The sequence below is a fragment of the Dromiciops gliroides genome, chromosome 4 (genome assembly GCF_019393635.1).
Source record: "Dromiciops gliroides isolate mDroGli1 chromosome 4, mDroGli1.pri, whole genome shotgun sequence".
NCBI classification, from domain to species: domain Eukaryota; kingdom Metazoa; phylum Chordata; class Mammalia; order Microbiotheria; family Microbiotheriidae; genus Dromiciops; species Dromiciops gliroides.
In genome coordinates, this window is record NC_057864.1 from 372,367,836 (window position 1) to 372,384,477 (window position 16,642).

At 35.6% G+C, this 16,642-nt stretch overlaps 1 protein-coding gene across 1 annotated transcript in view; it reads right to left on the minus strand.

Moving 5' to 3' along the window:
* The window catches only part of AHI1 (Abelson helper integration site 1), a 238,837-nt gene extending 222,402 nt beyond the window's left edge, over positions 1-16,435 (minus strand). The window contains exons 1-4 of the mRNA XM_043999819.1: positions 16,187-16,435; positions 12,014-12,081; positions 6,387-6,511; positions 2,264-2,862 (exon numbers count right to left, since the gene is read on the minus strand). Coding sequence (XP_043855754.1) covers positions 2,264-2,862; positions 6,387-6,511; positions 12,014-12,023 — 734 coding nt within the window. The 5' untranslated portion in view covers positions 12,024-12,081; positions 16,187-16,435. The remainder of the gene's footprint in view (positions 1-2,263; positions 2,863-6,386; positions 6,512-12,013; positions 12,082-16,186) is intronic.
* Between the last annotated feature and the right edge of the window lie 207 nt (positions 16,436-16,642).

The following is a 16,642-nucleotide window of genomic DNA, read 5'->3' on the forward strand; positions in this document are numbered from 1 at the left end:
ATCTCAAACCCTGTAATGTCTGAATAATTATAGATTAATCTAAATTATGAATATTTGAACTATTTAATCAGTAATATATAGTTATATAGTATGTATAACTATGTAATTAATTGTAATGATGTATGATAAATATGAATTTAAAATTATTATTTTAATATACATAGTTTAAAAATAAAAGCTTAAATGTATCCCTGACTTTTGCTAAGTAAAATAAACAGGAAAAGAATTGCTTTCTTGTAAAGCTTCACAAAGTAGGATTCAGTTCCAAAAGTCCATGTAAAATGAGATCTAATTTAAAATTTATATTTATTTATAAATTTGAGAGGCTAACAATTCTTCTCAAGAAATTTATGATGAGTAAAAAATATTTTCAAAATAATTAGCTTTATAGAAGCAGAGACAAAAACAAAGTTGAAATTCCTTCTTGGGCTATTAGCTTGCAAAATCAGTCCAGTCTAGAGGCCACATTGTTTTCCTTTCATTAAAAATAATCAGATTATATAGGTCAGATGTTTATGCTTCTACTTCAAAAATCCATCATTTCTCCAGGGTGGGGACTTTCTTCCATCTATACAGATCACAATTCCTCAATTTGGCAAACAAGTAAATAATTAAAAACCAGATCTTGTGATGAGTCTCTCTAAACTGTGCTAAACTGGCACTCAATGTATGTATATATATGTATGCATGTATGTGTATTTATAACTATATATTTATATATTATATGATTTATAAATTTATATATTATAATTATTATGATAATATAATCACAATATATAATATAGTTATTTATAAATTTAAGGTACATATTTAAATAAATATGCTATATTATGTATATTATATATTTTATCTATCTCTCCCTATCCCTATCTCTACCTCTATAACATTGCTGAGCTTGTACTCAAAATGTCCTACTAGAACTTGTGTAGAGTGACACAGCCTTCAAGAACTTGACACTATGAACACAAGGTTACTTGCATACTACAGTGGATGGGTCAGCTCAGCTACATCATGACCTTCTCAGCTTCCCTGGGTTGCATTTTCTTTGGGGGAAAAAAAACCAACACGATTTCCGCTTTAAGCAAGGAGAAGGGAACCTGATAGCACGAAGAATACTTCTACCACAGGAGTGAGGGCCATAGCCTGAACTCTTAGTAAAGAGGAACAAAGTAACTCTTTGAAGCACTTCTTCCCCACCCCTCAATCTACTTTGCATTATTCAGTATGCCTATGCCCATTTTGCACATGGCAAGAAGAAAAGATGATGGCTCAAAGAACATTTCTCTTTCTCCGTAACTTTGGAGAAAGCTTGCCAACCTTAACTCAAAAAAGCTTATACACATAATATGAAAATGTGTTAAGCCAGCTGTTTCTAAGTAATTGATTGCATAGACTTTCATCTTTACCTTGGATTAAATGGGAGAATACATAAGTAAATATGATATACAGAAGCCATATCCTCCTCTGTTTGTTTTACAAACTAAAATATACAATTTGATATAATAGCTAAAAACTAGAAATAAAAATGCTAAGTTCCTTTGTTGTCAATTAAAAAAAAATCCTCTACATGAGCTTTTTAGAAACTTAACTGATACATTACACCAAAAATCAAAGTAAACAGGAGAGTAAAGTCAAAATGGTTTTATTGTGAGATACAGCAGACCACTAACTCAATTAAAAGAAAAGCAAAGGGGGCAGCTAGGTGGCGCAGTGGATAAAGCACCAGCCCTGGATTCAGGAGGACCTGAGTTCAAATTTGGCCTCAGACACTTGACACTTACTAGCTGTGTGACCCTGGGCAAGTCACTTAACTCTCATTGCTCCACAAAAATAAAAAAAGAAAGAAAGAAAAAAGAAAAAAAAGAAAAGCAGAATTATTTTAGTAATCCAAGGGTAGGCTTACTAGTATCATTATTAGAAAACAATAATTCAGAAGTTACAAGTACAGCTGCAGGTTCTAGTCTACAAATACTGATAAATGCTAATAAAAGTATGCTTTGTCAGCTTTTAATAATGTCATGCCATGTGCTAGATAAAGTTGTACACTACATGGAAATTATCTTACAGAAAAATCCAGAAGGCAAGGAAATTGTAACATAGAAAGTGCTTCATTTAATTGATACTGTGCTGACATCATTTCCAGATATATATATATGTTAAAATTCTTTTCAAATATTAAATAACAGCAAGCGTAAGAGACATTTTAAAGAATCCAAGTAGTTCTACAAAATGAAATCAATACAATTTACCAGTGGCAAAATACCTTGTTTCTGTTTCAAGTATAACTGGAATGTTTTTCTTTTTCTTACTTTTTCCCACTTCATTGTTCAATATTTCTTCATGGCTTTGATTATCAGAGATTAAATGAGACATCTGTTCCTTAAGTTTCATTCTTATTTTCTTTCTAATTGCATTGGCCGCTTCCTCAGCTACTTGGAGTTCATATGCTTGTATTAGCTGTTCTTCTTCATCTAATTCAGTTGTGTCTTTCACTTCATTTGGGGCACTTTTTATCTTTTCACTCTTTTGACGAGAAACACCTGATGGTGATTTATTTTTTGTTTTTCTTGCAGCATTATTAATCTTCCTTTCAAAACTCTCTGGTTCTACTTCCTCTGTATTTTCTCCTTTGTTAGACTGTTCTTGTAACACTGATTTCTTTTTCTTTTTATTTGGCTTTACTTGCTGGTTTTCTTCTACAGTAAAATCATCATTGCTTATTTTTGAAGCTATTGACCCTCTGTCCCTTGGTTTGCTTTTAGTAAATCGTGGGCTCTTCTCTGTATTACAAATGCTTCTGGTAATTGCTCCATCACTTCTAGTTTCTTTGGTAAGATCATGATTACTCCGAAAGGTGTCAAGCTAGAAATAGAATACATATACATTTCTTTTAAAATGTATTTGAAATAAATGGCAAGAAGCACATTAATTGGAGGATATAATGTGCAATATTACTTTTTCAGTTTTTTTCTTAGATTCTATTAAAATGAAATAGCGGATAAAGCACTGGCCCTGGATTCAAGAGAACCTGAGTTCAAATCCGGCCTCAGACACTTAACACTTACTAGCTGTGTGACCCTGGGCAAGTCACTTAACCCCAATTATCTCACCAAAAAAAAAAAAAAAAGAAAAGAAATAGCACTCTTTAAATTTCAAATGGTTCTTCAACATATAGAAGCAAACAGATTTGGTACTGGAATATTCAATAAATCCAAAGATCCAGCTACCAGGGTAAAGGATTAACTATCCTTATTAACTAAAACTACTGGGAAAACTAAAAAGCAGTCTGGTAGTAATTAGGTCTAGACCATTACATCACACCATGTACCAAGATTAACTACAAATCAGCACATGACTTAGCTATAAATGGTCACATCATAAACAAAAGAGAGGAACAACGAAGAAATTACCATTCAGATCTATGAGTATGGGAAGAGTTCATAATCAAAGAAGAGATAGAGAAGATGTCTATTTTATTGTACATTTTATTTCAGAAGATAAAATGAACAAGTTTGATTATATAAAATTAAAAAGTGTTTGCACTAATAATATCAATACATTTAAAATTTGAGGTAAAATAGTTAACTGGAGAAAAAAATCACTGCAGCAACTTTCTATGATAAAGGTCTTATTTCCAAACTTATAAGGAATAGTCTCAAATGTATAGGGATACCAGTCATTCTCCAATTAGCTTAGATTTAGTGATTGATGCGGATTATGTAATAGGGTGGTACAAACTGTGTAATATATCACTGCAGAATAGAAAATTTAGCACCTATGAGATACATCAAAAGATAATCCAAGTTTCCAAATGTAACAGTAACTCACAAAATTCTGAGAACATTTTAATAAGTGTCACCATACCTAATACAATTAATTTCCAAATTCCATGAACTGAAATGCTTTCCAGATATAGATGCCAATTAAAAGATAATAAAAACATAGGGGAACAGAACAAGGTATGTATCATACCTCTCATCCTATCTGCTACTGGAATTGTTCCATAGATGCTTTTATAAGTCAACAAAATGCAGGACAATGGTTATATAAGGAAATGTCATCCAGAATAATGTGCAGCCTAGATTTTGTGTGCCCTAGGACCAGTACAGTAGCTTAACTGAGGCTACATAAGTTAAGCTTACATACGAAATCTCTTACTCAACTACAAAAACCAACTTTTCTCCACCTCTGCAACAGTTCTCAGAACTCTAAATATAAAAGAATTAGCAAAAAAATCAACTTGTCCCAGGTCCATTTCTGGCTAAAATCCCATCAAAAAGAAGATAATAATTTGAATAGTTAAGATTTATATAATGCATGAACATTGCCAAAGTGTTTATGTTCACAATAACCCTGTGATATAGGTGATAATATGACAATTTTCCAGGTAACAAAACTAAAGTTAAGCAAAGTTAAATGACTTATACAGGGTCACATTGATGCTAAGTGTCTGAAGCCAAATTTGAACCCACATTTGACTCCAAATCTAGCATTCTACACAGTACACTGTATCTCAAACTCAGTATGTGCTAAAATTAGCTTATAACCTTTCTTCTGAAAGCCATTCCTCCTCCTGACTACTATGTCTGTATATAGTGCCACTACCCCCTATTCTTTATAAGTTTGGTGTAGTCTTTAATTCCTCCTTCCCTCTCAAATCCACCTTTCTCCTCAATATCCAATCAGTTCCCAGGTCCTAGGAAGTTCACCCCTCAAATCCATTCTCTCTTGTTTATTTCATTAGCAATTCTACAGGACTTCATCTTACCTACCTAGACTATTGAAGTAGGCTCTTTTTAGGTCTTTCCACTATCTCCATTCCAATTAATTCTTCATATCCAATGATCTTTTTTTATGAACAGATCTGGTCATGTAACTCCTACCTTCAAAAAGGTTCAGTAATTTGCCACAAATTTGCTAGCAGCAAATTGTTATGGCTTTACTGAGCAAAGCACAAACACCTTTCTCTGGCATTAAAGGAACTCCAATCTGGTGCCATTCCCTTTTCCAGCTCTGGAAACATCATTAAATCTATATAACTGCCTAACGGAAAGGGTGAGTCACTATTTTCCTGTGTCTTCATTCACCATCCTTGTGACTTTCCAAAGCAAAATAAAGATCCTACTCCTTGCTGATACAGAACATCTCTCTTTTGTATTTGTATCAGTAGAGCTTAGCATAGTGCTTTACATGTAGTAATTGCTTAATGAATGCTTTTCACTCATTTATGCATGCATTCTGTAGTTTAATCAAGCTCCATATTAGTTCTTAGCCCTTGGAACACGCACTGCCTTCTCACATTTCAGTATTATTATTATTATTATTAGCTTACAGATTCTGGTAACAATCTCTCTGCATCCCTTTACTAGATGAATTCTTATCCACCCTTTAAAATTCATCTCAAAGTTGCTCTGTTTCTTCAAGAAACCATTTGATTATCACTGTAGTTGATCACATTCTCTTTCTTCAGATCTAACAAAGCACTTTGTTTTCCTATTACTCTAAGGTATGCTTCTAATATAATATTGTGTACAACAGCTATTTTTGTTGGGCTATTATCCTCCTACTAGACTATAAAGTGCTTGAGAGCAGGGTCATGTATTATCTAAATGTATCTCATCTAATGCCTACTTCAAGTAGGTCTGTTTATTTTTGTTATATTATAAGGATTTTATTGTCTCTCTCTCTTTTTGTTTATCTTTTAGCCTACTTTTTATTCACTTAAATTATTTCACATAGTGTTGCTAAAAACATGTTAGATGCTTTCACTTCAACCATATTCCTTCAAATTACCTTTCAGGGCTAATTTAAAAGATACTGTAATTTTCTAATGCAAAGGTTGAGTTTTTAAGGTTGAATAATAACATAAAGACAACATGATATAGTGGATAGAGTCAGTCTCAGAGTAAGAAAGACCAGAGTTCAAACCTGGAGGCTGACACATATTATCTATGAGGCTCTGAACAGGCCACTCAGTTTTGCAGTGAAAATCAGATTTCTCAAGACCATAAGTTGCAGAGTAGGTGCTTAGGGTGGGAGAGGGAAAGAGACTGACAGAAACAGGGAGAAATAAAATAGTCATTCCGTATCATGCCAAAACCCAAAAGACCAGGAAGTTTGAAAGTATATTCCTAAAACTTTGATGTTGAGAGCAAGGAAAATTACCATCACTTTTCACAATATATCCCCAGGTTCCATAGCAACTAAGATGATTCAATTACATGTGAGATTCAGAGTAGCAATTCTCATCTGTCATGTTACATAGCTTTGGTTATGACACATCTGTTTCATATTAAACTTTCAAAATTCCTTATAGTTGCAAAGTGAAAGTCATTTTTTAAAAAAATGCAGTCATTTAATTCATCATTAGTAAGATGTGTACTCACCAAAATGTTTTCTTCAGAATCAATTACCTTCTTCTTGGGTTTCTTTTTATCAGTTACTAAATCAGCATGACTCCTAAAGAGTTCTTCAAAACGGACTTTGGTTTTTGCCTTTGCTTCACTCTCAACTAGAAAATGTTATAAAAGTTATTGTTATCTAACCAAATAAATATCTTTCAATAATATCTGACTATATTGTTATGCCAAAGTTAAAACTAAATATTCTTTTTAAAATTTTATTTTTAATTTTTTTCTCAATTACATGTAAAGATATTTTTTGAGTTCCAAGTTTTTCTCCCACCCTCCCTTCCCTCCCCCCTCCCAAGGCCAGAAAGCAATTTGATATAGGTTATACATTACAATCATGTTAAACATATTTCCACATTAATCAGAACAAAAGGAAAAAAACACAAGAATAAACAATAAAAATAACAAAAAAGCAACAACAAAATGAATATGGTACACTTCAGTCTGCATTCAGACTCCATAGTTCTTTTTCTGAATGTGGAGAGCATTTTCCACCATAAGTCTTTTGGCATTGTCTTGGATTACTGTATTACTGAGAAGAAAAACTAAATATTCTGATGGCAAATAATTTTACTACGTGTGTGTGTCTGTGTACAGAGAAAAATGGTAGGGACTTAACAGAAATCAAAGAGATTAGGAAGAGGTGGCAAGAATATACAAAAGAACTATACAAGAAAGATCTTAATATCACCAATAACCACAATGGTGTGGTTATTGATCTAGAGCCAGTTATCTTGGAGAATGAAGTCAAATGGGCCTTAGGAAACAGTACTGATTATAAGGCTAGTGGAGGTGATAGAATTCCAGCTGAGCTATTTAAAATCCTAAAAGATAATGCTATTAAAATTCTTCATTCAATGTGCCAGCAAATTTGGAAAACTCAAAAATGGCTACTGGATTTTCCCAATTCTAAAGAAGGGCAATACCAAAGAATGCTCAAATAATAAAACTGCATTAATTTGACATGCTAGCAAAGTTATGCTTACGATTCTGAGAGCTAGGTCTCAGTAATATGTGAACTGAGACATACCAAAAGACCAAGTTAGTTTTCAGAGAGGCAGAGGAACTAGAGACCAAATTGCCAACATTTGCTGGATTATGAGAAAGCAAGGGAATGCTAGAAAAACATCTACTGATTTATCAACTTCTGATTTATTGACTACACTAACACCTTTGACTATGTGAATCACAACGAAATGTTGCAAGTCCTCAAAGAGATGGGAATACCAGATCATCTTATTTGTCTCCTGAGGAATGCAAAGCAACAGTTAGAACTGAACATGAAACAACTAATTGGTTTAATATTGGAAAAGGAGTGCTAAAAGGCTGTTTTGTCACCTTAATTATTAACTAATACTCATCATGCAAAATGACAGGCTATACATATCAAAATATGGAATTAAGGTTGCCAGGAGAAATATCAACTGTCTCAGATATGTAGATGAGACCACTCTGATGGTAGAAAATAAAGAAGAATTAAGAACCTCTTGATGGAGGTGGAAAAGGAGAATGAAAAAGATGCCTTGAAGCTTAACATAAAAAACCCCAAAAAACTACGATCCTGATAACTGGTCCTATTACTTCCTGGCAAATAGAGGGAGAAAAAAGGAAAACAGTATCAGATTTTATATTCTTGGGCTCAGAGATGACTGCAGGCACATGAAATTAAAAGACACTTGCTCCTTAGAAGGAAACCTATGGCAAATCTGGACAGCATACTAAAAAGGAGAGAAATCACCTTGCCAACAAAAGTCCATATAGTTAAAGCCCTAGTTTGTCCAGTAGCAATGTATGGCTGTGAGAATTGGACTATAAGGAAAGCTGAGAGAATCAACACTTTCAAATGGTGATGCTGGAGAAGACTTTTGACAGTCTCCTGGAAAGCAAGAAGATCAAATTAGTAAATTCTTAAAGAAATTAATTAAGGCTATTCACTAGAAGGTCAAATACTGAAGCTGAAGCTTAAATACTTTGGCCACATAATGAGTAGATAGACCTCACTAGAAAAGACCCTGATGTGGAGAAATATTGAAGGCAAAAGGAAAAGGGGATGGCAGAAGCATGAGTCTGGACAGCATTCAAGAGATAATGGAGGATCGAGGGGCCTGGTGTGCTATGGTCCATGGGGGTCACAAAGAGTCAGACATGACTGAATGACAACACACACATGTATATATACATGTGTATATATTTATGTACATATATCATATAAATCTAATTAATCAGTGCTATTTTCAAGCAATGTAACATAGCAGACATGGCACCTTTAGACCGGGGTTTGAATTTCAACTCAACTAGTTACCGCATCATGGGCAAGTCAGTTAGTTTCTCTGAGTAACAATTTCTTCACCTAAAAAATGTGGATAATAATAATTGAACTAACAACCTTCCAAGGTTGTTAGGAGTAAAGTGATTGGTAAAACATAAGATATAAATGTTAGTTATCATCAGTTCCCCACACCCTACCCCTGTCAATTCACAAATTGACATTTATATATGTGCTATATATACTCAAAAACTAGGAAATCCTCAAATGTAATATTAGACATAGTATTACTTATATTTAAACTGTCACAGAAAATCAAAACCAAAGGAGTTCAGCTCCTGAATTGCCAAAATATTGATGACATTAACATGACAAATATGTAAAGCCTAAATTTTAGGACAAAGCACTATTCCAGGGTGTTAACTCAGCAAAATGATAAGAATCTTTTCTCTACAAATTGAGATTATTCATTTGAAAAGTGTTTCTAAGTCTGGAATTCCTGAAACACTGACAGGTCATTCCCTCCTCATTGTTAAATACCTACTTCTACCCCTGTGGTAGATTTAATTTAAACATTTATTAAACGTTTACTGCTATGTACAATTTGCTAGAGATAAAAAGATAGACAAAAATCCAACACAGCTCTTCACTCTTAAGAATTTAAAATTATATTTTGCAGCCGTAATGCCCAAAGTGCAGCAACTTTTCAAAAGGAGTTCCCAAAAGGGTATATAAATTTGGCCAAGAAGCAAGAAACTTTATAAGATGAGGATATCAAATTATAAGGAAATATTATTTCATGATAAGAAATGACAAATAGAAAAAACTCAGAGAAAGATGGAAAGACAAATGAATTGGTATAGAGTGAAGTAAGTGGAGCTAGAAAGATAATATACCCAATTACAACAGTATAACAAAAAAAATTCACCCATCAAATTAGCAAAGATAGTGAAAGCAATGTGAAAAAAGGATATCTAAAAAAAATTTAATGAATGTGAAAAATTAGACTGGGAAAAAACATTCCATGGTAAGTTATCAAGAAATAAAAGAAAATTATTTTTAAGTCTAAGTGTAAAAACAGATACATAATTATGCAAAAGTTATTTAGCATAGTTGCTGTTTGTCCTTCCTTCTCAAAGAGGATTATGACAGATGTCTTGAGTTGTAATGAATTGGATTGAAGTGAGGAAGGGCTATGCAAAGTCACCAGTCTCATTTTCTCCTCCAGAGCCATTTGGATCCAGTGGCAAGATATGTTATCAGTATGAATGGAGATTGCCTTGGATGTTTAAGGCAAACAGGGTTAAGTGACTTAACCAGGATTGCACAGCTAGTAAGTGTATGAGGTGAGATTTGAATTTAGATACTCCCAACTTCAGGGCCAGTGCTCTATCTACTGCACCATCTAGCTGACCATCCAGCATGGTACTGAAGAAAACTAGTCACCAAAAGTGACTGAAAATTATCATATATATTCTAAGGAATATGTGCTGAAGGTAACCTGCTTTTAAAGATACTTAAGGGACTTCATTTCAAGATCTACAATGGGAGGATTAAAAAAGAATGAAGGGGGCGGCTAGATGGCACAGTGGATAAAGCACCAGCCTTGGATTCAGGAGTACCTGAGTTCAAATCTGGCCTCAGACACTTGACACTTACTAGCTGTGTGACCCTGGGCAAGTCACTTAACCCCCATTGCCCTGCAAAAAAAAAAAAAAAAGAATGAAAAATATTGTGAAGATTACTAATGCCTTTTAAAAGGGAACTACGATGACATCAATAGATATTGTCCTTCAAGCTTACAATCTCATCAATCTAAAAGCTTTAAGAAAATGGTCTATGTATGTTAAGAGGATGTCATTGATCAAAATATGAGAAAGGAACAAACATGTTTTAATAGAGAATTTTTTACAGGGTACCACATCTTCAGCACTATTGAGAGATATATGGAATACAAAAATCCCACAGTATTTACTGTTTATTAATAATTTTAAAAGCAATTGATGTGATAGATCAAAACATAGTCTTAAAGGCTCTGCTCCAAAGGGAAATCTGTACCAGATAAATATTCAGATCATATAGGATTCCTTGATACATGAAAAAAAACAGAGATAACTTCATTTTACAATTTTCTAACAAGTAATATCAAACAAGAAATTTTAAAAGGTGATACTTGCTTCCTAAAAGAGTTCACTTTTGTCATGAAGGAAGTCATGTGTACTTCCAGATTTCCTGTGAATGACACTGTGGTGACTGACTAAAGGGTGCGAATACTATTGGGCTTCTTCAATGAGACCACTGACTGGCCACTCAAAAGAGATCTGTCTTAAAATTGGCAGAGGAAAAACCAAGTGGAAAAGAATGCTTATTGCCCAGTTTATAGCTTGGACAGACTCTGCAAATGGAAAAAAAGCTCAGCCCAGAACTGAATAAGACAAAGTTAGTAAGTTATATGACATACAGGAAATTGCACAGCCCTTTTCATTATCCTAGGTTGCTTCCTGACACTAAAACCCATCTTTTAAAACAAAATTTTCTCCTGATGATGCTATATGGCTGAGATTAATGGAATGGCACAATCACTGAAGAATCAAAACTGTACTTGATCTGAAAAAGAGTGTTACTTCTGAAGCATGGTACCAACAATGACTTGTGTGTGAAAAGTGGTATAGAACAGCTTATCCATTGATACCTATGACCAGAAAAGGAAGCAGGTCACTGACATACAGATACTTCCGAAGTGTTACATGGTATCCATGAAATATTAGAAAAACTGAAGGCTGGACAGATCTTCTAATAAGGATTTATGGAAGAACACAGATGAGAATTACACAGAACGGGAAGGAAAGGATTAGTTGGAGTGGATGAGTGTCCACACTGATGATATCACCAACCTGTGAAATTATCCAGAGAAATGTCACTAGCACCTAGAAAATGTCTCTCATATACTGGGAGTTTTAATGTTTGGTGTAGAATGTAATCTACCTGAAGTGAGTAAAAAAAAAATAGAGCAAATGAACCTAGAAGGATCCAATCATTTACCTGTATCTTCTTAGTGCTGATGATACACATGGCATAAAACAATCAAATTTATCTAAACTATACTTTGGAAATTTAAAAATAATACAAGTGACAGATTGCAAAAAGCAATTTTCTCCCTTCTGTAATTTTATTCTAATTTTAAAATGGGGTTAAATATTATGTTAATGAAAATGTTTTAGTGAAGGAAGTCTATTGCATTCTGTTTATTGTGTTCAACTAATCTTCCCTAAAAGAAATATGAATATAAAAGAAAATGGATAGAAATTTTTAGCCAAATATTCCAAAAAAGTTTTACCTGTTGGCATATTCAGTCTTTGTGAAAAATGTCAAGTGCCAATGTAGAATGTTTAATTAATCAGCAGTCTGTAAAAACAAAACATAAACAAGATTCATACATAAAAGTTAAAATGTACATAAAAACAAATTTATAAGCAACTAGCTAGACTAAATCAAAAGCATTCTGTAGTACCAGAATACAATAAAAGTCACTAACCCAACCATTGCAAGGTATGACTATGATTAAAGATTATAATTAACTAGGCAATGGGGTAGCTAGGTGGGGCAGTGGATGGAGCACCAGCCCTGGAGTCAGGAGTACCTGAGTTCAAATCCGGCCTCAGACACTTAACACTTACTAGCTGTGTGACCCTGGGCAAATCACTCCAATTGCCTCACTAAAAAAAAAAAATTAACTAGGCAAAGTGGTTTATATTGGAATAAAAATATTTAGGTGTAAAAATCCACACATCTTTAAAAGCAATAATAAGTAGTTTCCCAAGTATAAATTATGTGCTTTCAAAAGATTCATATCATTCAATAATTACTGTGAACTCAATGAAGAAACAGTTACCACCTCAAAATTAATTTTCCCACAATCCTATCATGAAAGTGATAACACATTAATTCCTAATTTGTCACATAACATTTTCACAAATAATGCATTTGAATATCATTTTACTTACCATGAAATTGAAAGTAGGTTAGAGTAACAATGTTGCTTAAAATTAAAAGCAAGTAAAAAACAGGACCAGAAAGTAGTTTGATTAGATAGATAGATAATAGCTATGACAACATCACAGTAATCAAGATTTGAAGTCACTTATCCAGTCACTTCAAATACCCAGAATAAAGACAAGAAGTAACAAGGAAGGAATAACAGCCTCTAATGCAAACCAATTCAATATAAGAAAAGTCAATTTGACAATCATTTATTAAGCCCTTATTAAGTGCAAGACACTGTGTTTAATGGTGGACACAAAAATTAAACAGTTCCTATCCTCAAAGAGCTTTGGGTATGCATAGGTGCTTAAAATGCTTGTTGAAAGACTGGCTGACCTCCTACTGGATAGTGAACATATTTGAGGCAGTCTGGTACAATGGCTGAAGCATTAGATTTAGATTTGAATTCTGCATCATTCGCTGGCTAGCTGTGTGACCTTTAACTTCTCTGGGCTTGTCTTGTATGAAGATGTAGACCTTCTCCCAGCCAAGGCAAACCCCCTCCCTCTACATGCACATGTGATCCCAGATCAGCTTGTCTTCAATAGTAAATTGCCTCCTCTTTTATGCCCACTCTTTCACTGTTCTTCAGTCTCTCCCTATTTATTGCTTCTCTACAAATAAGCCCAAGTCTCCCCCATAATCCAAAAAATCATTACTTGAAGCATCTAGCCATCCCAAAGAACTAATGTCACTTATCGCTCTTGCCTATTGTGGCTAAACTCCTTTACAAGGTCATCGACAATTTACGCTTCTACTTCCTTTCCCCTCATTCTTTTAATTCTCTATCATCTGGCTTCTTTCCATATCATTAAACTAAAACTGGTCTGAATGATCTCTTATTTGCCAAATCTAAATTGGTTCAAAGAGGGAAAATACATATACAGTTATCCCTTCCACATCATTGGGGTTAGGGGCACAGCACCCCTATGATCTCGAAAATTTGAGTACAATCTTTTGTCCCTCCCTTTGTACCAGATAAGTCTGAATTTTTTCTTTTTCATTTAAGGGGGATTTATAATACTTTATTGTAAAAGTTGGGTTAAGCATTTGGTCCTAGGCTGTGTGTCATCTGCTGGCCTTTGTGGCCTTTGTGTGTTGTCTGTGGCTTCCACAAAACTCCCCCAAAATTCCCATTTAATTTCTTATGCTGACACAAAATATATCAAAATCTTGATGGGGAAAGTTGTGATGTGAAAGAGATAATTGTACATATTCATTTAATTTTAAAAAATCAATCTTACTCAAAAGGGAAGTAGGAGGAAAATGGGCTAAGGGAAAGGGGGGAACGATAAAAGGGAGGACAGATAAAGGGCAGTTATCAGAAGGAAAACAGATTTTAGAGGAGGGACAAGATAAAAAGAGAAGAATAAATAGAAGAAAATAAGATAGAGGGAAATACATAGTCATTATAATCACGAATGTGAATGGAATGAACTCCCATAAAATGGAAGCAGATAGCAGAATGTTTTAGAGACCAGAATCCAATAATGTTGTTTTTATGTTGCTTGAAATAGGGACACACACAGAGAGATAAAATAAGGGGCTGAAGCAGAATCTATTTTATGCTTCAGCTCACCATGCTTTTTTACTTCTCTATAACCTTTAATACTGTTAATCACCCTCTTCTGGGTATGGTTTTCTCTCTAAATCTCTGTGATATTATTCTATCCTGGTTCTCTTGCTATATGTCTGAACATGTCTTCTCTAAAATAAGTGCAGATAATATAAAATACTTGGGAGTCTATGTGCCAAGACAAACCCAAGGACTATATGAACACAATTACACAACACTTTTCACACAGATGTAGATCTAAACACACTACTGATTAGAAAAATGTAATTTAAAAAATCTCTGAAGTACTACTGAACAGATATCCAATTGGATAAAGATAACAGAAAAGGAAAATGACAAGTGCTGGAGGGGATATGGAAAAATTGAGACATAATGCACTCTTGGTACAGTTGTGAACTGGTCCAGCCATTCTGGAGAATAATTTGGAACTACCCCCAAACACCTATAAAACTGCATTCCATCAATACCACTGTTGTTTAGTCATTCAGTCATGTCTGACTCTAAGTGATTCCACTGACTTTTGTCTATGGGGTTTTCCTGGCAAAGATACTGAAGTGACTTGCCATTTCCTGCTCCAGTGTGACCCCATTTGACAGATGAGGAACTGAAGCAAATAGGGGTTAAGTGATGTGCCCAGGGTCACAGGGCTAGTGTGTCCAAGGTCATATTTGAATTCAGATCTTCCTGACTCCAAGCCTGGTACTTGATCCAATACAAGCCTAACAGCCCCAAGCAGCTAAACCACTACTAAGTTACTATCCCCAAGAAACTTAAATGGGGGTGGGGGGGAAGGATCTATTTGCAAATATATATAATTATAGCAGCTCTTTTCCTGGTGGCAAAGCATTGGAAGTTGAGGGGATACCCAATCAATTGTGGAACGGCTGAACATACTGTGGATTATTAATTATGATGGAATACTATTGTGCTATGAGGAATCATGGAGCAGAATGGTTTCAGAAAAATCTGCAAGACTTATATGAACCCGTGCAAAGTGAAGTGAGCAGAACCAGAACATTATACACAGTAACAGCAATATTGTAAGGAGGATCAACCTTGAAAGACTTAGCTGCTCTGATCAATACAATGAATGATCCAATTCCAAAGGACAAGATAAGAAATGCTATCCACATCTAGAGAGATAGGCAGAGAAAGAGAGAGCGAGAGAAAAACAGATGATCTTTAAATTCAGACTGAATTATTTTTTAAACTTTATTTTTCTCCATTAAAAGTAAGACAAAACTCAGCCTGTGTAACAAAATGTGCACATAGCAAAAAAAAAAAAAAAGAAAGAAAGAAAGAAAAGAAAAGGAAAAAAGAAAAACCCGCCTAACAAAATATTCGAAAAAGTTAAAGAAAAACAAAACTCGGGTCAAAATATTCCCTCCCCCCAAAAAAATGAGCGCGCGGGGAGAGGGGGGTTTGAAAAACAAAACCTGTGTAACAGAATATTTTCTTCAAATGCCAACACAACGAAAAAGGGTTGACAATATTTGGAAAGGGCATTCCTTTCCTAGCACAGGTTGGATAAGTTAGGTGGCCTCTGGGATCCCTTCAGAATCAGAGCTTGTGTGATTCCGTGTGGCAGAGCATGAAACGCTAAGCGACGTAAGCCCCTCAAAATAAATCCGCGTCACCTAGTATCTCGCACCGGCAGCGACATTTACAACAGTGCAAAGGCACACCCACCCCTGGGGGCTCGCAGGGCCTAGAAAAGGGGGGGGGGGGGAACAAAACAGCGACGTACCGCCGGCGCGCGGCCGAAATACACACGCAAGTACGCACGCACGCACGCATGCACACACGCTGGAGCCCCGAGAAACACCACCTAACTATCATCGCCCGCAGGCCCAAAAAGTCGGCTACAGGTGGCCCAGAGGGCATCCGACTCACCCGGAGCTGATGCGCAGCCAGGGGAAGCGGCTGGCTTCCGTTCTTTTCTCTAAATCGACGCCGGTTGATCGACCTAACGAACTGGAGAGAGAAGCACTAGGGCTTAGCGCGGGCGGGCGGGAAGCAGAACGCCGCCTACCCCCCCCCCCCCTCCAGTAACCAGCTACTAGGGCTTGGAAGGGGGTGGGGACAAAAGGGATGGGAGGGGGGGTTAAGGGAGGTGGACGGGAGGGACGGCTGGAGCTTAGTCAGGAGCTATGTGGAACGAGGCGTTTACGTCAGTTATAGAGATGCCTCCGTTGCCGTTAGCAACCGAGGAAGGAGGAGGGGGAGACCCCCTCCGGTTTCCTCCGGAGCTCCAGCCAATAGCAACGGAGCCGGCTGGGGGAGGAGTCAGGATTGGCCCGCCGGTCTGCGTGCACCCGCCCCTTAAGCCTAAGAAAGCCAAGGAGTGCA